The sequence below is a fragment of the Apostichopus japonicus genome, chromosome 21 (assembly GCF_037975245.1).
Source record: "Apostichopus japonicus isolate 1M-3 chromosome 21, ASM3797524v1, whole genome shotgun sequence".
Classification (NCBI taxonomy): domain Eukaryota; kingdom Metazoa; phylum Echinodermata; class Holothuroidea; order Aspidochirotida; family Stichopodidae; genus Apostichopus; species Apostichopus japonicus.
Genome location: NC_092581.1, coordinates 3087167 through 3113254, shown reverse-complemented (window position 1 = coordinate 3113254; position 26088 = coordinate 3087167). Strand labels below are relative to the sequence as shown.

The 26088-nt window shown below is 36.8% G+C and overlaps 1 protein-coding gene across 1 annotated transcript; it reads left to right on the top strand.

Annotated features, from left to right (window-relative positions):
• Nucleotides 1–270: 270 nt before the first annotated feature.
• Nucleotides 271–23550, top strand: LOC139962743 (protein OSCP1-like). Its single transcript, XM_071963030.1, has 9 exons — nt 271–548; nt 1702–1856; nt 13185–13352; nt 14703–14783; nt 17152–17255; nt 18287–18491; nt 19203–19342; nt 20687–20756; nt 21729–23550. The coding sequence occupies exons 1-9, from the start codon at nt 437–439 to the stop codon at nt 21846–21848; spliced, it is 1155 nt and encodes a 384-aa protein (XP_071819131.1). The 5' UTR covers nt 271–436; the 3' UTR covers nt 21849–23550.
• Nucleotides 23551–26088: the final 2538 nt, after the last annotated feature.

Below are 26088 nucleotides of genomic sequence, written 5' to 3'. Positions count from 1 at the left end.
TCTCCGATGCTTTCTTTATTTCTAGCTATGTTTCTGACCTCCCCATAATCTTAGTTCCAGTCTCCCTCCATGCTAATACAAGTCATTTTATCTCTTACCGCGTCTGCTCCCTTTCCACACTTTTAGTAACCTTACGCTTTCTGGAATATCAGCATCGTTGTTTTCTGTTCTTAACAATCTTAAATAGCGCCTCATAAACGACTGTGGCTAAACTTCGAATGAAACCGTTGTCTGACTAGATTTGCTATCTTCAAATTGTTAGAATGTGCCTTGGAGATAACACACGCTTTAATCCTTGTTGATATTTTCAGCCCAGCGCGCGAGCTCCGCAGTCTGCACTTGTATTTCGTGTCGTGCATAGGCAGTGTACAGACGACAGTCAAGTTTGATATACTGTCCTTGAACATACACATCGAAGCTTGTATAAATTAACAAAATGTCGCTCAGATCACTTCCTATTCTCTTCATCAATCTCGGGGGTGAGATGTTGTACATACTGGATCAAAGATTACGGGCTCAAAACATCCCAGACGATAAAGCGAAGAAAGGTAATGGTTGTGCAGAAGACTTTAGGCTAGCGGCAAACTAAGCCTTAGCCTAATTTTAATATCAATGCAAATGTTATTAGGCCTAGGCCTACTTAATTACTGAGGCCAAGATGAACTAACATAAACTGTCCTGACGGCTAATGGTGCATATGCCTAGCCTAAGTTCATATTGGAAAAGAATTTATTTAGGCCTAAATTTAGCTATGCTTAAGGCCCAGCCCAAGTAATGCCTAACTTACGCCAAGTGACAAGTAACACGGGCTCAGTATTGAAAAGGGCAAATATTTAAGTCACAATGAAAAGTTGGGAAACAATTTTTTTAAGTATGTATGGGAAATTGTTAAGTGGCCTAGTCCTTCTAAAATTATTTACCACAGAACATGGTGGCACTTATTGTTCATGTAGTAAATACTGACAGAGATCAGTGGCCCGCTGTGCTAATCTCAGGATTGCATTGCAGTCTCTTCAAGTTCAAGACAAAGATCGATGAACTGATGGCAAGGAAGTAGTTCCATCTGTCACATTGGCAGAATGCTTAAAGTCTTGGTTGGGTCGTGGCCTAAAAACTTTATAGAACGCAGCTTTACAGTATAATCTGTCTACTACTATTTGAAGGTAATCAAATGAACCCCAGTTTTCAAGACCAGGCAGCCTATCAAGCAGTGGTTTTGTAACAAAGGAGATGAACTCAATATAGGCTACACATTGATTACCCAATCCCCTATTTTCCCCTCTTGACTTGACTTTGTCCTTTCTCATCGATCTCTGATGCCTATAATTGAACATAGTTCCCAGTGTCAATTTCCACCCCCCCAACCACCCCTCTCTCTCTTCTAAATTTAAAGTCCACTATTTAGGAAGTCCATACATTTTGTCTGGGACAAAATACATGTTTCAGGCTTAAGTGTTTTAACTTTTAGTATTTGAAAACCTAGGACCATCAAGACAGTAGGAGACCTTCAAAATGCCTTCCATTAAAAGTATAATATATGTACTAACCTTTCATGTCAACATTGGGGAAGAGGGAGGAGGGGTAATGTCAAAAACAATATTATCCCCAGATTCCCTACAGAAAGATATGGTTGCATTAACAGGCAGAGTATGTTGCTAAATGCAGTGCTCAAGTACTGTATGCGATTTTATATATTTTCAGTTATGAACGACATCATTGGCACAATGTTTAACAGACGTTTCATGGAAGAATTGTTTAAACCTCAAGATACCTACTCACGGAAGGCTATGAGAACAGTGTTTGACAGACTTGCGCACGCTTCTATCATGCGTTTGAACACGGCCAGTATGGATAAGGTAAGTCTTAAGAAAGAAAAACTCTTGATCTTGGTCAAGTCCAGTCTTGATCAGGTTATTAATAACTATGGAGAAGCAGGCCATGACAAAGTGTTTTAATACAAATCGCCAACTGGCGACCAAGGCTAAAATTCAACTCACCAAAGGTTAAATTTACTTGCCATGACTTTGTTGCTAATTGTTTGTGTGATATAGGCCTGGGTAGTACGGCCTAACTTGGGCTACCATCATGTATAGTGTTAGTTGGTTACATTATTTAATTGGGGGTCGTCTAAAGTGTTTAATACATATGTAAGAAAATGAAACAAAGTGAAAATTGTGAGCATACTGTGAACGTTCTGTTGAATAATTATTAATGAAAACCCTTACAAATTTATTATCTACCCATGAATGTTTTTTATTTTTAATTTGTTGTTGTTGCTTAAAATGATGATTTAAGTTGATAAAAAATCTCAGAGAAATAAAAAGTACTGTATGCTGGTTAAAGTTTATGAAAGTTACACATAGCTGAGGTCAATTAGGGCCAATTTAGGTTTCATAATTTCAGTTAAAAATGCACACTTTCTCAAGATGTAAAATATAATACAGTGCTGTATGTACTGTTAAGCTTAAGTGTGCTGTACTGACAAGATTGCACCATTTGCCATCTAAGCATATTTCATTTGCAAAAATTTTCCAAAGGGGAGGGGCAACCCCCAACCCTGAGACCCCTCCCCCAGGGCGTGGATCACACTATCGCACAAATCAGCCCGGCACTGAAATATTCCTGAGCACATCCCTGCATACAGTGGAATTTTTTTTATCCGTTATCGAATCGCAAGATGTGATGAAATGCTACACAAGTGCAAAGATATATGCATTTTTAGTACATGTATGTTTTTGTCTTTTATTTGAGACAAATTTTAAGTGCCTTCAAAACTACTAGACACACACACACACACAAATAGATCAAAATTATCCCCTGATAATTCCTTAGGGAAATAATTCCTTAGGGAAATAATTCCTTAGGGAAATAATTCCTTAGGGAAATAATTCATTTATGTCATTGGATGTTACTTATTGGTATTAAAGGTATCATCAAGTGATTTAATCAAAAATAAAACAGTTATATCAGTTGTGGAGGAGTCCTAATTTCATCAGTGAGAAATAATCAGAAAGAGGAATGACCTTTTGATCTGTTGTCCCGGCATGACACCACAAAATCGAACAATTTACTCTTCCGAATAAAATTAAGTCTCCGCAACGGAACAAAGCTACCGGGACAGGATTTTAGACCGATATATTTCTTATTACAGACTAATCTTTATGATAGTTTCAAACATAAGTTTTGTTATCTCTTTTTAATATTACTGTATTCTCAAAATCTAAACACCAGTTTCCTAGCCTATCATTTAAATACCAAACCAATTTTCATAAAATGAAGGCTTTTTCTGGATTGAAAATGAGAACATGACAGTATTTAGTGTACATGAGGTGGTTGAACACCATTTTTAAATCTCTTTGATAACAATATTTCATAACAAAACACCTTGGTCTGGGCCTCTCGGGTTTTACATTATTGCACAGAATTGTACATATCCCTAATTTATTTTTCCTTTTCTTTCTCGGGTCATTGACGTCCACTTCTCTAAGTTTGCTCAATACTTGCATGCTAATTATAATACCTTTGATACGTCATATTCCATGAAAGGACGATAACATCTATTTTTCAAATAATGTGTACAAAATGGGCGGCAATTTATACAGCTCTGCTCAGTGATTATGTAAATAAGGAATGAAAGTCGCTGAAATCCAGCTGCTTTATGTTGTTTAGTTTCGTACTTTACATACATCGTAAGGTTTATCTTTTTTCTTATTATTATTGATTTTAGCATGACTTGACATTTTGGAAGAATTTTTTTTAATACTGTATAATAAAAAAATAAACTACATGAATATATTAAGACGTGAGCAATCTTCTGGTTAAAATAATGTGATGTAACCATGGTAACTGAAACTGAAAACTCTCAGCATACAATAACGTTTGGCAAGTATGCAGTATATATTCTTGCCAAAGTGTGTGCTGACAATGTTTACAGTGACCAAACAATGAGAAATCTTACTTCAATCTGTAAGAAAAAAACTACTGAAGGAATCGGCAAAGTTTCAACAATCAATAAATCTATAACATGTGCACACGGCTGTTTAGTACAGTATGTTCCATCTTTGCACAGTCTAGTGTATCGCAGTGTACAGTCTGTTTTTACACAACATGTTGGCTGGTACGTATGGATGATATAGTCTTTTTTTACATAGAGTAATTCCTTGTATGGCATAAAGGTAATATTGAAGTGCCAGTTCCTTAAAAAATCACTAGAATTAGGCCATCAAATTGAAAACATTGATTTGTTCAAAGTCACATTGAACTCTGCTTGTTAGAAAGGCTGCTGAACATTACACTAGATCTGGATCTCGATGTACCCGACATCCGGTCAGTGACTTGAGAGGATCCGAGTATGACTTGAGTGTTAGTGTGTCTGGATCACTGTTTTATTATACCCTGGAGAGATAACATCAGTGGATCTGATCCGGATCTAGTGTAAAAACAATGCCAAAATCTCCAAAGTTATTACAAAAAGTGAGAAAACAAAATGATTTAGAATGTTCTCAGAATCACCTAGCACTGCATTTTGAATGTCTTCAAAGCCATCTGGAAACTCGAAGACAAGACTGTTGCCTTTGTGGATACTTTATGTGTACACAAGAGGAGAGGTTGAGAGTAAATGTCGAGGCACTTGAAACAGATCATTATTAAAAATACTTACTTTGCTTACTCACTTACCTGTCTCCTCACAACTAATGTGCTAAAGTATAACGTTTAAAGCAGCAAAAGACCAGGAACCTGGACTGTCCGGACAGTGTGGATTTAATTCATATCCATACACAATGACTGCTGGATTTATAATCCAGGGCTCTACAAGTTGTAATGTCCACTTTATGCCTACTTAAATATAGTAGGCAGAATTCAAGACTTTAAGATCTATATTTCCAAGAAAACAGTAATTCTACTAATTCTAAAGCTCTTTCAGTTTTCAAGATCTGGGATCATCTCTGGGTTGCTCCTTTAAAGCTGAGAAGGTCGACTCCTCAGTCAGTCCAGGCCTACATGTTAATGTTACAAGTGCATCCATTGTGTTATCAATTGTAATAACGTTGTAACTCAACCAAAACATGTTCTTTTAACTTTATTATGACACTCAACATCATTTGATCTTTCCAGAGTTTTTATGGAATTTTATTTTATGTATAATTTTTGTTTGTTTAGTGCTTACTGTACAGACTACAGTACCTGCAGTTTATATTTCAATGCTATTGTAGCTGCAGCATAGTTTTGTTCAAACTAAGGATTCCATACTGAATAATATACTGAATTAAAAATACTGAAATAACATACTGAATAATGTAAGTGGTTGTAGTAGTCCACTTTCTTTCTAAGAAAACAAATTACCAATTATTTTGCTCTTGGTTTCACTTCATGCAAATGGCAACTCATGACTTTGTGAATGCTCTCACACGAATGTATAGTCTAGATATACAGTGTATTAGTGTAACTTTACATCCATGTATACCTTTAAGGCAACACTGCACACTGCTCTCCTAATTTTGAACAAAATTGTCAGCTTGCCATAGAAATGCAAGACCTATTAATCATTCAGTAGTCAATTTTGAGATTAATTTTTTTTCAAACTGGTGACATGCAAGAATATTCTCATGAGGAAAGTTAACCAAAAAATGGAGGCTTGACATTAAGAGTACTGAAAATGGAATTATATTTTCTAATCCTTTTACGATCAGCCCACCCCTAAGAAGTTTTGAAACCTCGCTCGTTTTTGTTAATTTTGGCAACAACAGACAGCCTTCCTCCCTCAGGAATCTAACAAAACTTCCATTAGAGAAATGCATTCTTCATTCTGGCTGCCTGAAGTCTTGAGTTTATGTAATATTATGTATTATGTATGAAATTAAAAATTTAAATTTCTGATCCATTAAAACACTCTTTGAAGATGTGGTTTTTTGGGTTGAATGCTGTGTCTTTGTGCCAAGGAAGAGAAAGTCTTGTAGGTATTGTATGTGCTGAGGACTGGGTATTGAGGGAGGTTGGGGGGGGAGCATGTTCAGTATGTTTTATGGAAGATTACTTTAAGTTTTGTGTGGTGGCTTTGTTTTTGTAGTTCTATAGCTTGTTACCATTGCGTCATTATTAATATATAATAATAATAATAATCAGCAGTAATTTTTATGACGCTGAAGCAACCACAAATGTGGAAGAAACACGCAAGGGCTTAAGGATTACAGCTTAAATGTCGAATGGCTTCCAATTTAACACAAATTTGGAATCTTTGCATTTTAGAAAGTCATTTCAGATGGGAAAACCGTAGATTGCTCTTGGATCAAAAACCCAGTTTACTATGACCCCGCCGGGTATCGAACCCGGAACCTCCCGATTGCTAAGCCTCATTGCTTCAAATGCCACCCGCCTTTATCCACTCGGCCACAGCACCGGTATAATATCAGGGATCAACAAGCTTAGTTTGTAAGGGATCACAAACTGTAGCATGTATATACTCTGAAATAAATCATCCTTTTATATTTTATGACTTAGCAGGGAGACAAGTATCCTAGTCGCCTGTCATCGTTGTTAATATCAAAATTTGGTAAGCTTTGGGATTTTCTAGTGTTTCAAATTTCTTGTAACTGTAAGGCTAATGCTAAAATAATTCATGTGATGGGATATATGTCGGATAATGTCATGGTGACTGCTTAAACAAAATTAAACATCTCAGAGCGATTTAAAATGACTGCAAAATGAAGGCTCTTGCATTAAGACTCCACGTTGCTCCTTGCACACAGAGTGTGAACCTCCTGTTTAACAAGCTTCCCTAATTGGTCTGTGAATCACTGTAAGACTGTGTACTTGGTGCCATATATATGCCAGTACGAAAGATGACAAACGTTTCTGACATTCAACTTCACTTTTACATTGAAAAGTGAAAATTTATGATACAACAAATGATGAAGGTTCTTTTAGCAATTAATCACAGTAGTAGTAAGTAATAAATGAGAATCCTTATTAGTTGGATATAAGTACTACAGTACAGTATATACCAGTCTATAGGTTTGAATGTGGGCAAATGCAGCTAAACTATTCAGTGTCTGATAAACAGCTTTCATTGTTTAAGATTTCAAAGATCATCCAATGACCTTTGACAAACATTTTTCTGATTGTTTTTTTTGGTCCTCCTTTTGTAATCTCTCAGTTATGTATCTATCTGTAAGTAGATCTATAGATGCAAATTCTATAAATAGCATACCTTTTAGGAATTGTGTTTGAAACAACCAAAAAGGTTTGTTCAACTGCAAGAGTGAAACTTTAGATAATTACTGCAATTCACGAATGTGTGTGTATTTTGGCAACATACTGTAAAATATGTGAATTATTACGCTGCAGCTTGTGGCATTTATACATCGCATATAATGTGAAATATTTGATGGCATCTTGTACATTATGTATTTCATAACAAAGTCACAATAAAGTCTATCTCTGTATCCTTACATGTATGTATGGTAACTCAATGACTACTACAGTACATGTATACATACATATATGTACACACATACATACGCACACACATGATGGGATTGCCATTGTATGGCTGTGATATCATGATTTCATTAATCCTTCTCTAAAATACTGATAAATCTATAACAGAAACTGTCACTTTTTGTTTTGTGCGTGTGTGCCTTGACGATCGTTTTGAAAGTTTTTCGAGCTTGATAAGTTCTCCACTATCATCTCTATTAATGCATGATCAAGTTATTATACATAGCACACATACTGTACATATACTGGGATATGTATGAGAGTAGAATCATGAAACCTGTTGAAGTGCAAGGCTGCCGGATTAGTTTGCCAAATGAAGTTTCTTCTCTTCAAGGCAGATCGAGTAACAGAATAAACCTGTGAATTACTACATAATTTGGTGCATTTAGACATGATCACATATTCTGTGTGATATTTGATGATATTATGCACACTGTTAAAGTCACATCAAAGTATACCTCTAGTGTACCTGACATACAATAAGTCAATGCCTGCATGTTTACTCAGGAGAGAGTAGAGATTGCATAGTATTTTGGCTTTCTATAACTTAGACTGATTGTTACACGCTCCCCTACATTAAAGCGGTACGTGTATTAGCATTGGCAAACTGTATTTTCTTCCCATGATATTTCATTCTAAATCTGTAACACCCTTTATGTTTCTGAACCCAACTTATATAGTATTCAAATGTCACAAATGAATTGGAGGGGGGGTGGCTAAAACCAGAAATAACTTTAAGAGGAAGCTTTCAAATAATTGCTTTTCTTAAAAATCAAACAAGAACTTGTTGAGCATGAAGATGCATTAACAATTGATATGATATTGTAGCACAAATAAATTTGTGAAGCCACTAAAATGAAGGAAAAACAATCACGAAATGTGGCAATTCCACTTCGAAAAAATAAAGAACCTGAAATGTTTGTAGTTTTTTATTAATTCTCAACTTTTTTTGCATTTAAACGATTTGTTTGTATCTGAGTCAAAGAATTGCCAAATTCTGAACAAAACGTACAGTATCAGTTTAAAGAGAGAGAGAGAGAGGAATATTGAAAATTGACAAGTATTTAAAATAAATGTGCACATCAAAGTAATAAAAGTCTTTTTGGGGGTGGTGGATATAGTCATAAGTTTAAATGATATTCCTTTATTGCCAACAAAGAAACATCTACTGTAGTTTCTGTATCGTTCAGGCAGTTTGAAGTACAAATCTGTACTGTGTTAAATTTTAAAGTTCAACTGACAACTTCAATACAGTTTTTAGATTTATTTTTAACTAAATATCAATAGTTAACCGGAATGCAAAGAAATTTCACTAAATGTTGAAGATTTCATTAACAAGTGTACAGTAACCCGAGGAGTAACGCACCCTAAAAATGTATGTAGTGAATATTAGTAACGTTCTCTGCTTCCTTACCATAGTCTACAGTACTTTGAATAGAAGAGTGGAAGCTGCATTTACCTGTACAGTGAGACAGAGAAATGTGTGCAGTAGACGGTTTGACAATTTTAATTATGCACATGTATACTTGTATGGATGATGGAAAATCTGTGAGGTCACAGTTGCTGCACATTGACGAAGCAACCAATCAGCGAGTTGTTTCACCGTCATGTGATCATGCATCCACGAATGGCATCGATCGGTTAAATTCAATTCATTATCACCAAGTTAGAAATAAGGGGGGACCTTAACTACATTATTTAGATCTGAATTGTTATATAATGTAGGCTTAGGGATAACACATACTGTACAGTCCTGTTATATTTGACTTGTTAAATTTGCATGGTGGAATTTCAATGACTCTTGTACTTGCAATTTCTTTTAAATCAAATTAGTATTATTTTTCAATTTCTTTATTCCAGTATAAATTACAAAATTTATAAATAGGACACAAATAGGAAACAAATAGGAGCTTTTATACAAATATTTACCCTAAATCATATTTGTGACATAACTGACAAGCAAGTAAAAACTTGTCATATTTCTTTATCATGAAAGGTGCACTATGATTATTTTGTTTCCCTTACTTGGATTAAATGAGAAAAAAATGACTCAAAACAATGTAGGCACAGTAAATACATGAATTTTTTGTTTTACATTTGCAGGTTTAGTAAAATGTTACTGTGAGTTTTGAACAAAAATGGAGCAAATGACTGCATTTTGTGATGAAAAAGTTTCCATGGTACCGTAACATGTTGAAACTTTTACACAGATGGATTGGTTTTGAGTATACGTGTACCCAAAAGTGTTCACCTCAGATTCTTAGCCCTACTCCCTGGTCTCTTTGAGGTCTCAAAAAAGGGGGGCCTAGCACACACACACACACATGTTTGTGTTTCATTCAGACCGAGGACCCCATTGTATTTTCCATTGTTCAAATCCACATACCCTAACCTTAACAATACCCCATAACAATAGAATTCTTTCGAGGACGTGGTGATTCTTTAGAAATCACAACCGAGGACCTGGCATTCTTTTGTTCAAGTCCTCGGTCAGATAGCAAAACAAACGCACTCTTCTTTTCACTATCTGTACCGCTTTAATTTTCAACTGGTTGCCAGATTCCCACTCTTTAAAAATTTAACAGTTGTCAGGATCTGATTACATCTTCTGGGACGAAAACTACTTTCCGAGGGATATTATCTTTCACCAAGATGTTTTCAAGATGCTATAATGAAGAGACCTGCAGAAGACACTTTCAAGAGGCTACAGCGATTTCACATTAATTTTCTTCAAAAGTGAGATAAATAAAGCCACCATGAGGGAGAGTTACATTCGGCCTTAGGGGGATCATTCGCTGTTGCAATTACCATTGTGGCAATTTAAGTGACAATTTTGATGGAAGTAAAATTTGGGGAGATTACTGACATGATCCTGTTAATATTAAAAAATCGATGACATTGCAAATTGTGAAAAAATTTTGCCTGAAGGTTTTGCCAGTTGAGCAAAAGGGTTTGGTGTTCTTTATAGCAACATGTATGTAGCTTTCTTACTCAGTGGGTCCTATACACTACATGCACTGACATACATGGCTCTATGTTTTTCTTTCAGAATTCTTTCAGAAGTTGTACTGTCATATTTAGGGGGGGGGGGGGGGAGGGTGTCGTCCTTCAACTGTCACTAGTACTAAAGTTACATATAAGTTCAGTCTTCGTTAAAGCTATATGCAAGCTTGCAGAAATCTGCTCCAAGCTTATGCAAGCTTACATATCCAGAGCTATGGTTGTTCAAGTTTGCAGAAATATACTACAAGCTCACATTCCCTGAGCTAAAGTTGCGCAAGCCTGCTGTTGCAAGCTTCTGCATGCTTGCGTGGCTGGGTGCGATACATGTTAACGTACAGCAGGCTTGTACAAGCATATAGCAAGCATATCGCAAGCATCTTGTAAGCTTGTTTTTTATGTAAGGGTAGTGAATCATCTTGCACTAGGAGAGCATATTTTTAACCGTAGGCTGATCGTCCCAGACAACCAAATTTCTGGAGGTACAGTAGTTTTACTCACCTACAGCTGGTTCTATTTACCAAACCTACCCTTGATCTCTACTCTAGTGCACATATTGAGTTTATTTTGGTACTCTATTTTTCCAAACCACCAAAAAGTAAGACCATCGAACTGAAAATTTTTTTCTTCTAAATACCCAGGGCAGGATTAAGAGCGTAAATCCATGATGGGGAGTATTAGTACAGGTTCAGTACAAATTTACTGGAATACAAACTGTTCTTAAGTTTATAGACTTTAATACTACAGTATGATTTATCGATACTAGAATTTTCAAAATGTCCCAAACAGCGGGCCCATGTCCCAAGTACCAGCGGGCTCATGAGTATGAGTACAATTGCACGAGGGAGATTATGAATACTGGGCACTATTACATACTATACATGTTACAATACAAGTGTGAGTACTGGGCTTGTTTCAAGTATGATGTTGATAGTAGATGTTTCTACCTTAGAGACATTTTCCCTTAGAACTGTAATCTTGAACCCCATGCACCTAGCTAGAACAATGTACAGTAATACAATATAAGCCAAACATGTAATATGGTACAGAATGTCATTTTAATGTCTACAGGTTATCAGGTTCATTAGAAATTCCCTTGATAGGGCTGTAAACATTTTATGCACATTAGACTGTGTTTCAGACAACGATGACTGATATATAGCTAAGGGAAGGAAATTTAACGGGAGGTTACCTACCCGATATGGTTGTCGTTGATGTAAATGTCTAGGTACAGTATGTGTGATGTAATTTATACAAAGTCTGGGAAATATTCCTGTCATCTCTCAACCTTGTAAACACTGTGCTTCAGTCTGCAGTTTGGCTTTACAGGATTTTTTTTGTCGACTGAGGTTTAAGTTATTGGGAAACATGCTGAGAGAAATTGCTGTAGACTTTGTAAACATCATGAGAAATTAATTTGTCAGAGAGGTTTAATTTTAGCTTGTTTAAAGAGAGGAATTTAATTTAACTACACTCGGTGAAAGTATCGTTCAATTCCTGCGTGCCTATTGTCAAGATGTTATCTTGGAGAGTTTGTGTGTTTTGTAACAGAAATGAACCAGAGGCAAACAGGTGTGATGTCATACAAAGACGTCAACAAAATATTTGCCTTTTTCCTTCGTTTTCCACTCTCCCTTGTTTTTGATCCGGTACATGGTTTAAACCATCTACTAAAGTAGCTGTACAAGTCTGCAACTGAATGCTTTAATACCTTGCAATATTCTAATAGTTTCAAGTTTATTTTCCACTTTCCATATATATATAAACAGTAACACAGTCAATGAGTAATTTACTCACATTATGATGAAATAACAATAAACAAAGTTCAAACTATGCTATAATGGAAGTGGAGGAACCAGAAGTAAGTAGAGACTTTTCAAAGTCTGGACCCTTAACAAACAAAAGAAAATTTAAAAAATCACATAAGTACAGAGAGAGTAAAGAGATAAGGAAATACAGAGAAAAAAATAAAGAGGAAGTGAAGAAAGGTAAAAGCAAATCCATACAAAGAGACAATGTAACAACTCAGCGTGGGTGGTTTGTACTATTATTTAAAAGGTAATGCTTGAGTTTTCTTTTAAATGAGTTAAGAGTATTTGAGTTTTAATGTTTGAGTTTTGAGTTTTAATAATATGATTATTTCTTCAACATTTTGGCATTTTCAACTTGCCTTTCATATTACATTAACAATCAACTCCACAAGAACAACGATCGAAAGCATTTTAATAAGGCAACGGCCGCAACGCCTGTATTTCTAAAAATGAGTAGGAAGGTTTGATTAGAAAGGAAATTTCTTCAATTTGGTTTGAAAGTTAGCAGCAAAATAGATAAATTGAGAGAATTCATATGAATTAAGACCAAATTGGTATTTTTGTCGTTGTGTCTCTATGCATTGGAGTGTTACTGTAGCTCAGTGGTTAACACCGTTGCCTTTCAATCATAAGGTCCCCGGTTCGAGTCACTCCCAGATTAATGTATGTCGTCTAGTTACAGAGTTGTTGACAATTCATAATCATGGACGTTAAACTATGAATGTAAGAGACTGACTTAGGTCAGCTTGTGGCTTTGATAAGCCAATGATGGCTTCTTCTTGTGTTCCTGCTTGCAGGAGGATCTAAAATACATACATTTAAAGTATGTTTGCAAATTTTGTAATTTTGTGTTATTCTTGTTTTGTTTTTTCATAGCTGTATGACTTAATGACCATGGCAGTGAAGTACCAGGTGTCCCTCTGCCTGCGACCTTACGACCTTCTCCTCATCACCTTCAATCACATGGATGCCATCCTGACTTACGTGAAGGAGAATTCGCAAACCAGAGCAAATGTAGACTTTGTAGTCAAGTTACTCGTACAGGTAAAGTATTTAACATTTACCTTGCTTACTTGTCTACTCACAATATCAGCACTCTCCCTGTACTGTATTTAGAGTGAACTGGTAACAATTTCACCACTGTCCACCCTTAAATAACTGCTCACTTCCAATCAATGACCCTCCACATTCCAACGCCTGACGTGTACCCCTCCCCTGCGTCCCTAGGTTGAACCCTTCTTCTACCACCCCTGTTTGCAACATGGTTCTCATGACACTGCAACAACAACGACGTAGGTTTGTAAACAAATTGGGGGTAAAAAAGTCAAGGACTGCTACTAGATTAAATGCATTTTTTTGCATTTATTTATAAGGGGAAATTTAAGAAAGCTGATTCTTTAAGATATTCCTTCTTACTTTGAAGGACAAATCAATATGGAGATTTATCAACAGAGCGAAAGCCAAAAAAAACGAAGACTTTGCAAGGGAAATCTTTAAGTTATGCAGATTGCTCATTTCCGTCACGTTCATTGCGTGCATGAATATTACAAATGACGGGTTCAGTTTGAATTACTTCATGATGTGTTAAGAATGGTTAAATGAAAAGAATATATGAATTGCAATAAGTACTACTTTAGTTACTAGAAAAAACATGTAATTTGTTATGTATGAAGATAATATTGACAGTAGTTCTGTTAGGTAGATGAACACAGTTGGGTGAATACATGGGAAGGATAGCTTCTTTTGTGTAATAGCTAGATTAACACACAGTTGGGTGAGAGGGAAAGGTTTCTACTTCTGCTCCATAGGTGTACACACAATAGGGTAAAGTAGCAAGAATATCTTTATGTTAATAGAGCTACATGAACACACAATAGGGTGAGTGCAAAGACTATCTACTTTTGTTTCATATGTGAACACACAATAAGGTAAAGTGGGTAGAGTATCTTTTATTTCATAGCTAGATTAACACACAGTATGGTTAGAGGGAAAGATGATCTACTTCTGTTTCATAGGTGAACACACAATAAGGTAAAGTGTTAAGACTATTAACTTTGGATGTATATATCATTTTTACATATATATATATTTCATGCTGTTTTCATGAACATTTATACCTCTTAACTGTTTTTCATATCCTATTTATATGTATGTACTTTCATGTATTTATTTTGAAATTTAATCAACTTGAAACTTGAAAAACTATACCCTTGATCCCAAGGATGTCTGATAGATGAAGGTACACCATCAAATCCTCTCACATACCCCTTCTCCTCCACCTCCCCTTCCCCCCCCCCACCTTCCCCGTCCCCTTATCCCCAGAAACTGTATCTGCAATAAGAAATTAAATGGTTTACTGTACCACACTTTTCTCTCCCTTTCTCTTTTCATCAGACCTATGCAACCCTCTCTTCTGGTGAACTACAGCTAGTCAGACATAACCTGATGCAATTTTTTCAAGATATGCACACAAGGGTGAGTCCACTTTAATATATCTCTCACCCCCCCCCCTCCCACCCTCACCACCATCCTGAATTCTTGTTAGCCCAGGATATATACATATATTATAGTAACATACTATGAGATCTTGCCTGACTTTTTCTCTTCATTTTTGCTCTTATTTTGCAAGATATTTGTCACTAGCATACTGTACATGTATGTTACTTCACATTGTTTTTTTACTGTCCTGTTTGTGCCGATCCTCTTCTAGGATCGAGTTAATGTTTAAGGTTGAACTTACATTGAGTTAAATCTGGATTCTTGCTCTCGGTGCTTGCGGTAGCTAGGAGACCTGATGTTGTAATGCCACACAGCTGCAATTTGTGTACTTATTGTATATGATCAATGTGTTTGAATAGATGTACACATTTATGAAACATTAACTTATATTTTACCCATTCATCATCTTCACCAAATTAACAAGAAAAAAGAAAAAGAAAAAAAGAAAATTTTTTTCAAACCAGTACTGTACATTCAAGCAACAGTTAAACCTGTGTAATATGATTCACAGCTCTCTTACTATTCTATTTATAATAGACCTTTCATAAGAAATCTCTCACCATGTTGATTGTCTATAAATTATAATGTCTCAAATATGTAGTTCAATGGCAACGGTGAGCGTTCCTTTCATCTGTAGCCGTGTTTCCATTATCTTCGCTCTAGCTGCTAGAGGCCCTTTTGTGTTCGATCCAGTACGTCCACTGCCACCATTTACATGAACCATTAACAAATATTCATTCATCATTTTCACTAAATTAGTAACAAAAGGCTCTCTAACTCAGTGCCATACATAAAACAATCAACAGGTTACTGTAAACCTAGATTTAAACTGAAGCCCTCACATACAATTATCCTTCGATCAATTTCTAAGCCTTCTGTTAAAAGCACCGGCGTCATAATATATCTAGTATATATCTCAGATATTCAGTTTCTGCCAGCGGTCCTTTCATCCGTAGCCTAGTTTTCTTTATCTTCACGCAAGTTGCTGCTAGAAGCTCTATCTGTTTGAGCAAGTCCACCACCACTATAGAACATTGTTTGCCTAGTCAACGAAAGCTCTCCACTCGCTGCGCCAATTAGGCAACGCTTTAATAGGGAGATAGTCTGATATCCTGACTCGCAACTGCATCCATTTTCAGTCGATGCTGAATCGGTCACCATGGCAACATTCCTTGACGTCCATTTGAATGTTTTCACGGTCACAGGGAAGAAGTTTAAACGAGAGGAAATGGCCTTGTTTTGTTTTTAACTGTGACGAGCTGAGCGGCGGCTTCGTCCGCCCTCATTCTTGATTAAACGATACAACCGTGCATCTCACGTCGCTGTTCCAATTACATGTCACTTTGGGTGAACGTTGCTTTACAACAAATTTTGGGATGCAGATTGTTACGAGTGCTCTGTTCCATTGTTATAGCTTGATAGGAGGAAGCGGGGAGGAGTTGAGATTCTGGTCAGGTCTACAGAGTATTGAATTTGATTCATTAGGATCTTGAAAGAGGACAGACTGCAGGAACTGACGATGTAATTATTGGATAGAACGTTGAGCTGTGCATTGACAAGATGCAGAGATGACTAGGTTGTAGGAATCAAGGGATTTGGTTGGTCAATTACACTGTTGTAGTAATGAAAGTATGTAAGAGGCGATTTAACCCCATCTTTTTTCTTCTTTTTTTTTACAAATTTTTTTTTTTTTTTTTTCATATGAAATTTGTCAAGGGTTTTCTTACAGCTTCTTCTGAGAGGTTTTTGGATTTGGTATGAATTGGACAAGTACTAGTTAACACTCAATCCCTTAAAGTCAAGTTTTTTGTTTCAAATAATGGTGAAAATTTTGAAACTGAAGATGTCTGCTTAGCTTGTTAATTGGTTAATTTAATGATAAATAAGAGAAAATGTCTGTTCAATATAGATGTTTTTTTAGTTTGCATGCTTAGCCTTGTAAATGATTATAGCAACTCCCCAATGAAGTAGCTTTTTTAGTTTTAAAACATTTGTTTCACCTCAATACTTTCAAACGAAAGGAAATATAATAACCATTTGTTTCCACATGAAATTGTGACAGATTGGACCGCCATCTTTACGATCAAGATTTGATCAACTGGTAGCGAAAAGTATCAGATATTAGTCAAAGCTATTTTTAGCCAAAAACACAGAATTTTAAGGTCAAATGACATAAGTTTTCTTTAGAAGATGAAGTCTACACATCTCAGTCTACTGAAAAAAAAATTTGTTTTTGTTGTTTCTTTTATTTTATTTTATTGGCAGGTATCTCTTATTGCTAGATGTTCAGTTGATTTCACACTTTTCATTACCGCACTTCTTTCTCTTTTGTTATTGATTAAAGGTGTCTATTTTCCTGAAGGAGAAAGTTCAGACATCCAATGGTAGGTTTATCCTACCACTATGCGGACCAGTCCCGTATGGCACCGAAATTCCAGGCACAGTAAGGTAAAAATGTTGCACAGTGATCATTTGGGTGAAATACATGATTTTACACATATATCCTGAAAGGCTAATATAGGACAACATCATAGGCAGAATGTCAGTCTTGATAGGTCCACAGTCACTTTGATAAATAAGCCTGAGCAGATAAACCAGTAATTTCTTCACAAATTGAAATTAATTTAGGAAAACAAACAAGCTGTCTGCAAACTGTTAGGCGCACGATCCAGGATCCCCCATGATGACTAAGCCATGACCCACCAGATCCCCCACCGCCCAACCCACCAGATCCCCACCGACCCGACCCACCAGATCCCCACCGCTCAGAATGGATGCATAGAATGCATGAAAACTAGCTTGGATTAAGGACAACTGTCCATGATACAATTTTTGTCTGACATCTGGAAAGATTTTGAGTGTCACCGACACTTTTTTTCTTGACCTACTTTTGGGTCGCACCCCATACTCTTGCTGACCAGGGACCTACAACATATCAAAATTAATTTGGTGGCTAAGGTCATCCTTCAGTGGGCCTAGAGATTTGTCCTAAAAATTTGCTCAGAAATGCTCAAGGATGGTTCACAGTATTTAGAAAAAAAAACTTGTACCAGGGCTTCTAGCACCTTTTCATATTTCATATATTGATTTTCAGGCTTTTGTTGTTAATATGGTTGTCATATTGATAACAGACTTGGTCAGTATTTGGTACTATCTGTAAATTTATGCTTTGCATCATATGTCACAGTCTCTCTCAAAGGATAACTTGAAGCAGACCCTCTAGAGGTCTAGAACTTCAGATGGGGCAGCTAGAGGTTTATCAGGGTGTGAATCTTTGTAAACAAGCGTCTGTGTTTCCACTTCAAGCCAACTTCACATGTAGGCGATGTAGGAATTTCATAACATTTAAATTTAAATGTGTGACATGTGTCCATGTACTCCATCATGTCACTCCTCCTGCAGTTTCAACAACATTTTTTGTAAATATTTCTCCATGCCGTAAACTTAGAGAAAAAACAATGTGTACTCTCTATTGCCAGATATTTTAACTCAGATGGAAGGCAGATCAAATCGGTGGAATTTCCTGTCTCCGGTAAATACTCAGCCACTCTGAACGAGGGTTCCCTGGGGGTCAGAGGAGACAGAGTGACGAAGCTCGGCACGAATATGTACAGCAAAGTACGCCCGAGCGATACCACAGTCAGCACAGAGACCCAGCAAAAGAAAGCTCAGAGCGTTGAACAGGTTAGTGGCAGAGAACGACGCAACTGTAACGCAAAAACACAGTGCGAAAATTCAGGCCTATGACAGCGGGACATAACGATTCACTCGGGAGCCCGGGTTCCAAGGATTAGGTAGGTCCGGTCGAAAATGGAGTGCCCGTAGAGGGAGTTAAGCAAGCAATCGTGTTAGGGCACTCAGCACAATGAGATTTGGTTCTCGCACCTACTTGATGATATTGGACCTCTCACTTTTTTAATGCAATGAGTTTTGTTCACCTGTTGTTTAAGCTTGGTGCCCCTAAGGCTCCAGGGCGGAGGGATTTTCACCCCCATAATCCCCCCTGGCGTCATGCGGCTGTGTGTTGAAGAAGTAAGTGATTAACAAATGAGTACCCCCCGATTGATTGATATGAAGGGTCGAAGATAGTTCATTGCAGCATAGAATTTCAAAGTTTTGAAGCAAAAAGGTTGGATATTTAATCAAAAGAGCACACATCTTAGTGATACGAAGATCAGCACCAAGATTGTAAATGTCACAGGTGACAGAGTGACACGCTTGTGGAGTTTGAATCACAGACCCCACATTTCACAAATTTCATCCAGGAATTTCGGTTTGAAAGTGTTTGACATGCGGCATGCCTTAGTACAACATTGTCAGGATGTGTTTCTGAGGACTGAATTTAGAAAACAATTTTGATATTTACTGTTCTTTTTTTTTCTTTTTTTTTGGTAGGTCACAGCTAACCCAAACCCTATGGTGAAGGCCGAATTGAATCTGTTGGCTCATCTGATGGGAGCCGTGGAGAGCAAAGGAGAATCGAAAAAGGAATCCGATATTAGGATCAGTATGTTTAACACAGAAGAAGAGGAGAAGTAAGTTTACAGTTTCTGGTCGGAGTTATTTGCTCTGGAGATGTGGGAGGGGGGGGGGGGGGCTAAGAAGGAGAAATCTGATTTCTTGATCAGAATCAAATTTGTTTTTATTGCAGTCACAGGGCGAAAAGGAAGTTAGCAGTGATGGGTATTGGTGATTCACATTCTGATGATTAAGCTATAGAACAATTGGAGTGTGGGGGAACAATTGGAGAGGGGAGGGGGGGGGGAAGGGTGGATGGATGGTGGTGGAGCAGGGAGGTGGGTTTAGAAGAATTTTATTTTCAAAATTACTATTTCTAATAGAATAGGAAAGGAAAACAGCCATCTCATCTATCTGCAGCTTGCTAAGTTTGTGTATTTTCACTAAAAAAGGAAAGAAAATCAGTTACTTTCAAATATGTCTTCTGAAATCACCCTAGAGAGTGCACAATACTGAACATCAGTCTTGTCCCAAGAAACTGTTAAAATGTCAAATAATGGTCATCGCGACAAACTTCAAGAAACAGATTACTGCCACCATCTTGTTCCGAATTGAGACATTTCGCTGTCAAATTGAACATTCCTCGATGTCTTCCAGTAACTGGAAGAGTCAGAACGTCCAGGAGAGGAGCAACGAACTCTTCAGCAAAATTTTGCGTCAACATTGTCCCCAAATATGCTAAGAAGTGAAATAACAGTCACCAAATATTGAAGTTTCAAGAAATAGCATGTATATTAGTTCTCTGAGATAATTGTCTAATTTGATCAGTTTTCAAAATGCGAAAGTTAAAACTGGACGAATAGTACCTTAAAAACATCCAGATACCCTAGAGCAGGCAGGTCTGGTCCTGCCTCGATCCTACTTTAATGGTGGGGTTCAAATCTTGGTGTCCAACCGCTGTTGACAATACGAATTGGACCCTAAGCACGAGGGTTCACAGTGCAATTTAAATTGGGGACTAAGTCTGTTGTTATGTAATGTGAACAATGATGGTTGTTGGTTACTTTGCCAACATTTTTCATTGTTATTGAATTTACAGTATGATTTATATTTTAGCCATGACACATTAAAACCACAAAAATACTCTAAACTGGAGACGGGCTGTATCTCAAAAGAGTAGCAAGAAAATGATTCTCATGTCAATTGGGAAGTTAAAATCCTGCATCGGTGGATTTTAAATAGCTTTCAATTAATACAACAAGCCCTTCGTTGCATTGATACAGAGGGGGACTTGTAGAATAAGTAAAAAATCTTCCATATTCTGCTGGGATTTCAACATTTGGTCGCCTCGTTGGAAGAACTAAAGTAACAATACCGTCAACCCTAATTTTGTTTAATTTATTTTCTTTTTCCATCCGCAGGGAATTTGCGGCCTTGAGACCACCCTCTGATATGTATGACTTAAATGTCATCAAAATAGATGCAACAAAGGTAATGTCAGAAACAAACCTGCTTCAGTTAAATATATTTTTCTTTCTGTTTTGGTCAGAAATGAAATTTGTTATATATTTGATATTTTTCTGGTTGTTAGATGAGTTATATTCAGATCTGTAGTTGTCGGAGTGAAGTTGTTGATCCTCAGGATGAAATCATCTGGAATAATTGGTATCTGTGGTATCACATTTTGTTAAAATGTTTTTTGTTCCCATCTTCATTTAACTACTTTACATACATGGTTTTACATGCAGTCTGTGAAAAGGTGCAGAAAAAGTAGCACAGCACAGTGTTGGCGGTTACTCTATCAATGTTTCACTTGTAGTTGTTGTCGGTTGAAAAAACAGAAAAGTTCTCTACGGCTAAGTGTGTGGAGTAGATGTTCGATTTATTAGTATAGTCGCGAGAAAGCTGCAAAGTGTCTTGCGGAAGTGTAGAACTCAGTTCAGAAATCCAAAGATAAGATGAGAGAGTATTTATAATGTCTTGTAACTTTTATTTTATCACTACTTGTATCCGCATTCTATCACTCAACCTCTCTGGTCTCCATCATAAGTTTCCAGTAACTTCACTAAGCCACACCATTCATTTCTCCAACAGCCAGCACAACAACATGAGGCCAATTCCAAAGTCAAAGTGAACTCCCTTTTTCTCACACGATATCACATAATGTAGCCTACATATAGCATAAACTGTAGAAAAACACACACACACATCTCTAACCCCTCTTGACCCCATCTCCCCTTATCTCCCCTTCAACCTGACTGACCTCCCTGAGCACACTGGCTCACACCCAAGAATTCCAACTCCATAGCAACAATGTTTACAAGTTATTTAATTAAAGAGGTATATTATAGAAATAGAAAGTTGAGATATATGGATTATTCATGGATATAGAAATTATAAAAATTTTAAGTTTGTTTTGACAGAGTGAGTAGAAATTTTTTCATTTAATTTTTCCTGCTGCAGGGTTCAAAGAGCAAGGAACTGTTGAAAATAATGGGTGATCTTTCGATACCAGAAGATACCAGTATCTCGAGTAGTAAAGGGGATGACCTCCTAGCATTGATGGACAGCGCATCATCGTAGGGAACACTTCATGACCTTTGACCTTTTGCACCTTGAGCTAATCATCTGTCCCTAAAGAGTTTTGTCTTTCTTTACAAGTTAGATATTAAGATATTATGATTATTATTATTATTATTATTATTGGTTTCATTTCAAGACTTTTTTAAGAAAATATAACATTGTGATATATAAGATATGACAAAGTATTACTTTGAAAGACATTTTTGAAAGAAGATTTGTGAGTACACAGTTCGGTGACTTTTAAATCAAACAGAGATATGTAGCATAGAATAAATTACTAGCTAAAAAAATCAATATTTTTTTAAGGTTTATGTCAAAGTTTACTTGTGTAATGGAATTGATATACGTGCCATATCCTTGGAGGGGGTAATGCAGGAACTACCAATTACTGCCATAAAATGTTATAAAGATTAAAACTAGAGTGCCTATTTTCCTGTTGCAAAATAGCTAGCCAGCCAGCCAGTAATTCCACTGTATAGGGTGTATATGTCTATATACATATTGATCTTTAATAATTTATATTTGCAGGGATGTGCCCACGCTGGGCGGCCCCGCCCAGCACTAAAAATTACCGCCCAGCACTGTCTTAAAAACCCTGAATCCCACCCAGCACTATTTTCATCTAAAGTCCAGACATTCCTAACAATATATTCAACATAAATTGGGCCTAGCCTATGCCAAAATCATGCAGACTAATTATGCATCAGATACGCATGCGAGAAACATTACTTACTGCTCTCAATCCGTCCCTTGTAAAATCTCTTTGAAACAAACTAATAACTTTTACCAGGTACGTAACATATTTCACTAAAAAAAAATTTTAAAATGTAAATTGTTAGCAAAGCTAGTGTATGTGCTAAAAAAGCTACACAAGTGCCAGCATTTGGCATCTGAGCACCTTGAAAAATCGAAAAATTTCTCAAAGGGTAGGGGGACACCCCCTCCCTCTTAACCCCCTCCCTCTTAACCCCCTCCCTCTTAGACCCCTCCCCCAGGACGGAGATCAGTATACTCAGCACTCAGGAAATCCTGGGCACATCCCTGTATATGTATATATGTATTTATATATATATATAATTGATATTGTAGTGAGTTGGATCATCCAGAACAGTGAAAAAACTTCCAGCCTCACCGGGATTCGAACCTGGGCCTCCCGCGTTATATGCGGACATCCTAACCAACTAACGTATGGATGCTGATTGTATATCCAGAGGTTTGAAACTGATAACGAAGGTCGTAATTTCACTGGAGGCAATATATATATATATATATTCACTTACATCATTGACATACCTTTGAAAACATGATATCTGGTGAGGTTTTTGCCGCTCCCATAGAATATAACGCACAAGGAAAGTTGGCATAAGTTTTACATCCATTCTGTAGGTCTGGATCATTACTTACGATGCGTACATGTTAGATTTGTATAGGGCCGTCTTTTTAATAGTTTACTCTGCATGCTAGCACACAATAGGTCAAACATTGGTACTATTTCTTGATGGCTATTGTACACTTAATTCCTGTCTATTATGTGTTCAAAAATATCTACTTTTGATTTGACTGAAATTGCACTAGCTTGTATGCGTCTCAGACAATAACATAGCTAAAAACATCTTGTGCAATTTTACAAAGAGAGTTTTGAAATACTCGAAAGTGGAAAGTCAAAGATGACTTCTCAGCTGGAATATAGGTGGAAAAAGTTTGTCTATATTGTTTATTTTCTCTTAGCAGTTTTCTGACATTCTTGACTCCTTGTTTATAAACAAGTATTTTCAAGTGATGTGTTGTTGCAAGACATCATCCTCACAACACAAAAAATGGATAAGAGCAAGTTGCGCGCGCACCTGATTCCTACCTCCCTGGTTTTGTTTTGGAATTTTGAATTTATAGGTGAATCAAGCAGGGATTATTTGTACTTGTCAATCTGGTACATTTAATACCCTATGCGTAGAACAACTGGTTGGATTTGCAACGTAAGTTTACATTCCTGCGTATGCAAAGACATTTAGAGCACAAAGCTAGGTTTATATAAAATATATAAACTTATTACTTTTATAATGCAAGTCTCCGGTATGCAAAACCTCAAGATTGTTGAGGGGGCGCTATATAGTTTTGTGGTTTCCCCAATTTGTTTGTAGGTGTTATTGACTAGGAATTATTTTTTTTTTTGGGGGGGGGGGGGGGTGATATTGAGAATTGAGATTAAATTTTATTAGCATTTCACTTGTTAACATTAACTCGGCAGAATGTTGGAAGGGTGGCTTAGTCCGATTAAGCCGGTTCTCCACCGTTTCTATAGAGAGCACCGTTGTATCGGTGCTAATGCACATAATCTGAACTGTTTACAGATCTCTGAATATAAAGTAACACGATCAGGGCGCCGAAGCACACACAAGCATGCCAGATAAACTTGCATTACAGACAAGCTGGGCGGTTGACTAGATTCCAGGCTCCACTTGTGCAGTTTGGCCCAATGGTAAAACACAAGTTGAATTCATAAAACAAAAAGAGGGGTGAAATATATTTCAAAGACCTCTTCTTCAGCAATCGGGAACCAAGTTGGATGGTTTAAACCACCAGTGGTCAACAACTCACGGTACAGCTATGATCCGCAATCGGAGATATGACAGCGCCCTCTAATTGATTTTGTTGAGCCTAGAGCTGGAGAACACCATTGAAATTCAATTTTGAGTGACAATGGGTATTTTTTGGTAACCGACTCGAAAATGCCTGCCCCAACTATCAGTGGGTTAAAAATGACGAGAACTTGAGTTTTTCAAGAGTGTTTTCGAAGAGGTTCCGATTGTTTGACTTTTCGTTTATAGTTTTCCAAAACTTAACCCCCCCCCCAAAAAAAAAGAACATTACAGTATTTTATCACCCTCCGTTACGATTAAAATTTTGAACACTTATCGCTTAGCATACAACTTACGAGGAACAACACAAAACCGGAAAATATTTATGAATAACAAAGGTTTGATTTGACTGCTTTGAAATCACGTATCGCTAGCAAGATGCGTCGAGCGCCCTCTACATCCCTCTTTAAACACTTCTATCGCTTAGCATGCAACTCCTGAGGAACAATACAAAACCGCGGAAAACATTTATGACTAACAAATGCTTGATTTGACTGCTTTGAGATCACGTATCACTGGCAAGGTTTGATAAAACGCCCAGTGACAGCTTTGACCAAGTTTCCATTTCCCCGGAAATTTGAAAAACAGTATTATTTTCACTTTCAACCTCTAAAACGGATCGTAAATTGTCTTTGCTATATTGTTATGGATTGATTACCATCGAAATATTTCGTGAAACTCTATAAACTGAGGAATTTGGGCTAAAAAATGATGGTGTTTGAAATGTTTCGATTTTCTCTAGGCTTCTTTGACAGAAATATATAATTCTCGGGACGATTAATTTCGAGCCAATAAATACTGGCAAAACGCCGTTATATTTAGGTAGGGGGCATATCGACATAAACAAACGTAAACTATTGCTTACCTCTTACCCGCATTATTGAATAAAAACAAGGATCTTAGTGTTACAATTTTAAAGGCACCTCATAGAAATCAGCATTGGCCTACGGAGGCAAAAGCATGCCGGAATAAATAGTTACCATTTTATCCCTTCTGTAGAATCAGAGGGACCCCCTGATCTATATGCGTGATTTTGGCAAGAATGGAAAGTCTCGATTTTGGGCCAAAAATTGAAAAAAAATGTAAGTCTATGATATATATATATATATATATATAGCCATGTTAGCATAATTTATAAGGCTTTTTCAGGCCTGAACCCCACTTTCAATTGGTGCTAAAACTTCCCCTTGGACCCCGGATGGCCATTAAAGGCATCTTGATTAAATCTGAGAAATTAGATTTTTATCCCCAAAATTTGGTAAGGCAATATAAATATATAGCCTTATGCTCCTATTGTAGGCCTGAAAGAGCAAATGCCTTATAAATTATGCTTACATTAGTGTAATTTCTCTCTCATTATTGTGTAGCACTACCTATTACATTTAACACGAAGGGACTTCTGTGATTAAATTGCTAAGAGGTTGGTAAGGGAGGGAGTGGGTTGGTTAGGGCGTTTTCATTTCCACAACAGTTGAAGATGTCATAACCCAAAGGTGATGATACAATATAACCAATTATCTTTACCGAAGTGGGTAGAGTAACACTTTTTTTAAATGATCTAAATTCTTCTGATTGCCTAGTTGCTAAAGTTAATGGTCAAGGCA